The 8,414-nt window shown below is 37.2% G+C and overlaps 1 protein-coding gene across 1 annotated transcript in view; it reads left to right on the forward strand.

Annotated features, from left to right (window-relative positions):
* The window catches only part of slc5a11 (solute carrier family 5 member 11), a gene marked incomplete in the record, with an annotated part of 15,470 nt that overhangs the window by 5,667 nt on the left and 1,389 nt on the right, over nucleotides 1–8,414 (forward strand). The window contains 7 exon segments of the mRNA XM_014027057.1: nucleotides 910–990; nucleotides 1,075–1,280; nucleotides 3,895–4,030; nucleotides 4,095–4,202; nucleotides 4,284–4,434; nucleotides 7,501–7,669; nucleotides 7,750–7,965. Of these exon segments, the coding sequence (XP_013882511.1) occupies nucleotides 910–990; nucleotides 1,075–1,280; nucleotides 3,895–4,030; nucleotides 4,095–4,202; nucleotides 4,284–4,434; nucleotides 7,501–7,669; nucleotides 7,750–7,965 (1,067 nt within the window).

An 8,414-nucleotide genomic window follows, 5' to 3' on the forward strand; every position in this document is an offset into this window, starting at 1 on the left:
ATTTATCAGAGTATAGTTGATTTATTCTGTAGAACAATCACTGGTTACTCATCACTTACTTTATGAAGGTAACTTGGGTTTCTCTGCTGCTTTGTTACTACATGAGGTGTTAAATGGTGCAGATGATATTTCATGATAAAAGTATCATATGATGCAGTCAATGGTACGGTAAGTACTGTCGTGTAAATAAAAAACAAAATAAGGAATAACAGAAGTTTCAGTTCTGATCTCAGATGAAGTTCAGGTTAAATTCTTGTTTTCAGTGTTCAACCTTCATAAAATACTGATTTTAGGTTTTATTAATCCCAGGAATTTAGCAAAACGCTTTTCAAATGGCTGGAAAGTCAATCTTTTACACAATCTTTTGGTATAGTATACCCCTGGAGCCCCCTAGAACTGCTTCACTCCACAGCTGCTGGTTAACATGAATAGTTCCTTATCGCTGTCAGCAAAATGAACAACCTGATTTCTAAAGATAAAAAATATCAAAGACAAAACTATTTCATTCGGTATGTGAATGTGTGGAAATTGGCAGTGAGATTTAGAAAATTGCACAAGGGGTCCTTATCCAAATAGGCTGGGGTCGGCCCTGGATTAAAGTATAATTCCACAACATTTTAGTACATATTTACAGACTTTTTGAATGTTATCCTTGTGTGGACTTTAAAATAAGCTCTTCTCTGTTGTGTTTTGTGCAGGTGGACATGTACGCAGGTGCATTGTTCATTCAGCTTGCTTTAAAATGGAACATTTACCTGGCTTTGGTGCTGCTGTTATCAGTGACTGCTCTTTACACTGTAGCAGGTGACCATTCCTTTGCCACCATGTTAAAACCATCCTGTGAAAGCTGTAAGAGTCATCCTGGGTTTTCTCAGCTGGATAAATGACATGTTGCTTGTTGTGTTGCAGGTGGTCTGGCTGCAGTCATCTACACTGACGCGGCTCAAACTGCCATCATGCTGGGAGGAGCGCTCACCCTCATGGGTTTCAGTAGGTCACTATGTGAGCACGTGCACTCCCAGCACCTCCTGCAGCGGTTTAATGTCTCTTCCTTTTTTCGTGTGTTGGGTCCAGGTTTCGCCGAGGTCGGAGGCTGGAATGTTCTGATGCGGGAATACACCAATGCTATTCCTACCATCCGAGTGCCCAACTCGACCTGCGGCATCCCTCGAGAGGACGCCTTCCACATTTTCCGAGACCCGGTGAACTCTGACCTGCCTTGGCCTGGTGTTATCATCGGCATGTCTGTCCCCTCCATGTGGTACTGGTGCTCTGATCAGGTACCTTTCACTCTTTTTTATTTTTTATTTTGTAGTGAATTACCCTATGAAACTTAGGACCAGCCTAACCTTCACAAAATAATCCAGCAAGATCTTGCAAAATGAAATCAGGAAATAATGAAATACCCCTCTGATCATGAATGAGAAAAAATGAAAACTTGTGACCTGAACAGATTTCTCAAAATAAAGTAATTTATTTTAGATATATGAACAGAATAAACATACAAACATTTCTTAAAAATATTATATGAAYWAGTGACACAAGTTATATATTTTCGGCATAAAAATTCCACTCAGAATTGACAAAAACAGTAAATTTCAGGTGTAGTAATTTACTGGTACGCTACTTGACTAAGTTTTTAAGTAAATAAGAGAGTAAAGGTATAGACTTAGCTTTAAGAAATAGGAGGAAAAGAAGATTAGTGAATTTGGCACTTGTTCTTTAAACACTGACCAGACCAGCAAACAGCRTYAGGWCCAGACATCTCCGAGGGCTAGACTTCAGCTTTTATCTCAGCAAACACTTTTTCTACCTTTTAGACGACTTCAGATCATGGTCGATCAGGCAGGCAGGTAGAAGGATTTGAGATTGACCGCCTCGTAAGTCCGCAGGTGGATGATGTCTCCTTGACAGCTTGGAGGGAGATGCCTCTCGCCTTTCCATAACTAGCCTCAGCGGGCTCCAGGCTGGAATCAGTCAGRTGCTTCTCGGCAGCAAAACTAGGTTAGTAACTTCCATCCAGGTTTACATCCATGCAGGTGTCGAGAGATGGACACCACCTCAGAGAAAACCCAGTCAGAACCATCCACTCCGACGAACAATGAACAACTACTGTCTAACTGTTAACTGGCGAGAACAGAAAAAATTAGTTCTTGAGAGGGGAGAGGGTGAGAAGATAAACAAGGTGTCTTTCTCAGCAGCTGCGGCCAGCTGCAAGTTCTTATCAGCAAAGAGAGACCTTGGAGTCAGACAGACAGCCCAAGCTGTGTCTTAAAAATCACTTCAACTAAGCTTATAAGTCAGACCTTTGCATCAATGGATTAACAGTGAAACTAATTAATCATTAAATCAATTAAAAAATATGATAAACAATGATTAATAACCCAGTACTAAGAAAAAACATTAAAGCACATTTCAACTCTTTTTCTTCTTCACAGTGTTAATCTTCTGGAATAAAGAGACAAAGATTAATTCAATAAAACTTTGAGTAATGATATATTGATCATAACCTCTAATAGAAGATTAAATGAGATAACATATATATAGGACTTATTGTCCTATTCACTTAAAGAAAATAAAAACACTTTAAAATGCATTTCTTCTTATAAGTGTAAAAAATAAAATCAAAGACAAAAATTGAAATGAATATTTCACCAGGGTTACCTCTACAATTTTAAAGGAGCAATATCATATAAAATCAACTTTTTTGAGTTTTATATCATGTTGTAATGTTATACTCTCATAAAAAAAAACATGTCCAAAGCCTTGCTTTGACTCATTCATGCATGTTTGAGAAATTCTGCAGCGTTTTTTAGGCAGCCATGCTGAGGAGCAAAACGACAGGTGGGGATTTGGTACCAGAAACGCCCCTGGGACGTGTCTTTAAGCCGAGCTTCCTCATGGCACAGTGTTTTTTTGTATTTTAACATAAAAACAGCATTTTAACAACAGCTAAAGGTGACATAGATACTTTATTACGGTATAGTATTTAAATGTATGCCAGAGAAACACATAATATTGCCCCTTTAAAGAGACTCTGGTTCCAACATGTAAGGCTGGATGGACAAGTCTTCTGTTGTTGACATCTTTTAATTAAACATTTCTGTGCCACTATATAATCATAAACCTTTCTATCAAGGTACAATTGACTTTTCTAGAAGCTGAAGGGGGTGGGAGGTGTGTGAAATACCCAAGACAGCCTCAAAACACACCTCAGAAAAGGGGTGAAAGAGGGGCTTGTGGAGACTTTTCAAAACAGATGGTCTTGTAAGCTGCCCAATACAAAATATTCATGTATGTGTGTATAGATATATACACAGTTTTGTTTGTTTGTTTTATCTGTTTTGAAATAAAGATATATTCATTCATTCATTCATTCATTCATTCATTCATTCATTCATTCATTTATAGACCCCAACTGAATGATTTAAATGTGAAAAAGAAGAATTTAAAAGCATGATACTGTATGTCTCCATTAAGCAATTTGATGACATAAAACATCTTGAGTTCAATCTTTCAGAAAGCAAATAAAAGTCGAAATAAAAGAATCACTATAAAACAACAATATCTCAGCAATTTTATTCACTTTTTGTTTTGTTTTTTTAATCATATTTTGTAACTTTGAGCTCAAACAGACAAAGATCATATTGAAGACCTTTTGTCATGACTTCTTGGCACATTTGCATTTTTAGAAATTTTTCTGTTTTACAAATCCAACCTGGGACCAGCGTGCTCAGTTTTCCTGCTCATTCACCGTCTCATCGGTTAAGTGATAATAAGTTACAAGATTAGCATTTTTTGTTTTGATTCCCACTGAACAGGATGGTCTCTGGGAATCTCAAGTCACTCATTAACCGATCTCTGAGAGTGCTCTGTGGTTGGGATTCTCTGCAGGTGATTGTTCAGCGCTCTCTGGCTGCCAAGACTCTGACCCACGCCAAGGGCGGCTCCCTGCTGGCTGCGTACCTTAAAGTCCTGCCTTTCTTTGCCATCATGCTCCCCGGCATGATCAGCAGGATTCTCTACACAGGTGCATATCCACAAAATATCCTTTAAGACTTATTAAGCAGATGGACTGACGTGTGTTTTTTCAGATGAAGTAGCGTGTGCAGACCCTGAGCTGTGCAAACAGATCTGTGGGAACTCAGTTGGCTGTTCGGATATCGCCTACGCCAAACTGGTCATGGAGCTTCTTCCTGCAGGTCAGAAACGTCTCTTCATCATTATTTCTATGCCTCTCACACAGACCGCTTTCTCGGTGCTAACGGTGTGGTTCCCTCCAGGGCTGAGGGGTCTGATGATGGCTGTGATGATTGCTGCTCTCATGTCATCTCTGACCTCCATCTTCAACAGCTCCAGCACCATTTTTACCATGGACCTATGGAAGAATTTCAGATCTTGTGCATCTGAGTGGGAGCTCATGATCGTGGGCAGGTATGTGACAAAAATATGTATTTATGGTTGCAGCATTTATGCCATGTTCAGGAATTTTAAAAGAAAAACTTTTCTTTTGAAGAAAACTTATTTTCAAAATATACAGTCTATTGAAAGCTAAATGCACTTTGACTGTGTGCATTTAGAAATATTGTATACAATATTCTGCAATAAGTCTATATTTTGCTTCCAAGAAGCCAGACGCTTTTCCTTTAAAGGGGTCTAAATATTGGACTTGGGTTGCTTTTTCTCTCATTTTCAGTCCTATCTTATTTGAATGTTTATAAAATGAAATTGAGTTTTTCTTTCTGTATTAAATCCTTTAACTTCAGATTACCGGTAAGTGTTTACATGACACATTTTTTATTCTGAATAGCCTTTTAGTCAGATTAGCCTACTTATGTCGATGTAAATGTAACTTTAGAGGACGCAGAGTTCACTGTTTTTTTTTACTTTCATATTTAAAATTATTTCACAAGATGTCTTGTCCTCATTTAACTTTGTTTATCTGGAGTTTTATTGCAGAACATTATGCCTACTCAAAATTTTATTGGAAATAAAATCCAGAAAGCTGTATATACTAGCTACCTGTCTGATCAATTTCTCCAACAATTAATAGACTACATAATAAGTTTGGGTGGGAGACTTTTTGCTGATTTAATGACCTTTAATTTTTTTTCAATTTTTACGAGACAAACTAAGAAAATTAGTTTTCTTTTACTGAAATCATGTCTAAACAGGCATGTAGCTAAAACTATTTTAATCAAAGCATAGCAATAATCACACAATAGTTTACAGAAATCAGTAATTAAAAAGGAAAACTGCAAAACGGTGTTGTGCTTTTAGAATCAGTAAGTAAATGGCCAATAAATTTCTTCAACTCCCCTTGTTCACATGACAATCACTCATGAACAAACCTAGGGTGAGAGACAAAAAAGTTGACAACTTTGTGCACAAATAACTGATTAAAAGTAACGTATCTTACATATTTTTCACAGAAAACATGCCGCAAATTGTAACAATGTTGATATTGATTTAGGAAAATAATATCCGTCCCACTAATTTTTATGCTTACGAGCCGCTGCTGTCGTTCATGCGCAAAAATCGATAAATAGAAAACCTACCAAATAACTTACCGGTAATCAAATGGGATCTTTAGATGCTTGCAGGTCACACAGACACGATTTCTTCCCATTTCTTTATTTAAATCTAAAAAATTACCAAAAGCAACACAAATGGATGCATGATCAAGTATTTTATTATAGTATTTTTTTTCATCAACAAAACTGTGCAAAAAGTTATTAGTTAAAAGTTGTCACAAAATTGATACTCAAATATAGGATGAAGCATCTTTCAGGTCTTGCTTGGATTATTTCTCCTGTTTCTTAAAGAATTATCTGTCAGATTTTATTCATAAGCTGCTGATTTTAGATTGGACACTTCTTAATTTGTTTTCCATTTGTCCACTTTACTAATTTTTTCAAGCAACACCGTGTGTTCTCATGTTTAGGATTAAAACAGAGTGTGAAAAGCAGCCGAAGTCCAAAGAAAAACCTTCAAAAAGAAGAACTCTTGATCAAGAACACTTTAAAAGATTACAAGACAATCTGACTGCTTGAAAGCAAAGTGTGAAGAAGTATGAGATGGATTAAAACCTTTGCAGAGCTGTTATAAAAAGGAACTTTAGAATGTGTCATTAGATGCTCATTCAAACCAAATGCAGTCTTTTTGCCTTTTCTTCTCGATTAACAACTTTTACAAAAATAAATTCACTTTAACTGTAAGGGGCTAAAGTAGACCATCTATCCTGGCCTAAAATGGTCTTAAGACCGTTCTCAAGTAGGGGAGACAGGGGACAGTTGCATCACTTTTTACATTTGACTGTAACTCAGAGAGAGTTTGAATTAGACAAACCAAATTTTAATACAAGAAACGTACATCTGTCTGTTAATAGTCAAAACCATTTATAGATGATTAAAGCATGTACATTCTTCACAATTTGCATTTGAAAATGAAAAGTCAGATGTTGCAACTGACCCCGGGGCCAGGGACAGTTGCAACATTGTTTGGGGGTGGTTGCAACATATTAATACAATATATTTCACTGTAAATAAGTTTTATTATTTTTATAATTATATTATTGCTTAATTTATAAAAACTGCAAGTTATATGTTATGATATTATTGTGTTATTTATTCTTTTTGATCAAATGACGAGTATAGATTTGCCTTGATGATTAGACCTTATATACAGATGTCAAAGACTCAAATCAATATAAAATACAGTTGGCTTTTAGAAACCTGAATAATAGAACAATTTGTGAGGCAATTAACTTTTSTTTTGCCTATTGTCACTGTACGCCTACATTATGCAAAATTTACATTGAAAGAAACTGGGATTTTAAAACCACTGTTGAAAACAACAACTGCAGAAAATACATCTTAAACACTTTTATGTTTTAAACTTTAAAATTGTCATGAACCCCCAATACCCTTTTAAGTGTAAACTCAATTTTAACATCGTAATATCATCTTTATGTGCTCTGTTTTTATATGAATTTATTATACGGGGACAGTTGCAACTGTCCCCCTTCCTGTCATCCATGATAAAACCTCATGTGTTAGCTAAATAAGCTGATCTTGATACATGCTAACCATATTAGTTAAAAGTCAACATATCACTTGTTTAAACCAAATAAGTTTGAGCAGATTACAAAAACAGTGACAACGGTTTAACAAAAATAAAGCTAGGCAAATAATAATAATAATAATAATAATAATAATAAATACTTTGGTACCCCAAAAACTGTTTTTCTGTTTTTTCAAATAAATCCTGGAGCAGTTTTTGAATCTGCGTACATTTTCTTTGCAAGGTGGGGCATCTAACTGAGCATGTACAGTGTGAGTGTCATCACTAGCTTGTTTCTGTTTGGAGAAAAATGATGTGTTGCTGCTGTCCCTGGTCTCCCCCGACACTACTGCTAAGATTTCAGAAGTTTGCCCAGCACTCCAGTTCTGCGTCTGATGGACTTTATTGGTTTTATTTAAAATATTTTAATTATTGCAGGGTGTTTGTGCTCGTGTTGGTCGTGGTGTCCGTGCTCTGGATTCCTGTTGTCCAGGCCAGTCAGGGCGGCCAGCTCTTCATCTACATCCAGTCCATCAGCACCTACCTGCAGCCGCCGGTCAGCATCGTCTTCCTCATGGGCTGCTTCTGGAAGAGGACTAACGAGAAGGTAAAGAGATGAAAGAGATGCTGACCAGCTACCTCTCTTCAGGTTTCAGACATGAAACATTTACCTTCTCTGTTGTACAGGGTGCATTCTGGGGCCTCGCCGTCGGCCTCACTGTGGGCTGCATACGCATGTTACTGGACTTCATCTACCCTGCGCCTATGTGTTACGAAGAGGACAGCAGGCCTGGCGTGCTGAAATACGTCCATTACCTGTATTTCTCCGTCTTACTGTCCTTCATCACCCTCGTTGTGGTGGTTGGAGTGAGCCTGGCTACTGAAGAGCCGACTCCAGAACAGGTGAAACCGCTCATCTCTGTTGTCAGCTGGACTAACAGRGCCTTCAGCTGCCACCATTCAGTGCCACTAGGGGTCAATGATGCATAAAGGTCCATTTAGAGAGACYACTGCGTATTTATGCTACCATTCATAATCAAAATGGGTAAAGTGGGCAACATGTTTTTGCATGTGTGCTCAGGTGTCTGTCTAAACCACATTCAAGATGGCCGCTATAACTAATTACGCTTTGCCAACATAAAAATAGCTATAACTAAAGGGCATAGCTTTAGGTCCACCATTGGGTGGTTATTCTCTTTGCCTATTTATTTATTGAATTATTTACTTTTGTAAAATGATTCAGGATATTTTGGGTGCAAAATACATTGTAATGCTTTTACTGTGATTTACTTAAGTTTACTGTTTTCTTTGTATTTACTCTGCACCTTTTCTGTTCCACATTGGTTCAACAT

This window comes from Austrofundulus limnaeus, unplaced genomic scaffold (genome assembly GCF_001266775.1).
Source record: "Austrofundulus limnaeus strain Quisiro unplaced genomic scaffold, Austrofundulus_limnaeus-1.0 Scaffold612, whole genome shotgun sequence".
NCBI classification, from domain to species: Eukaryota; Metazoa; Chordata; class Actinopteri; order Cyprinodontiformes; family Rivulidae; genus Austrofundulus; species Austrofundulus limnaeus.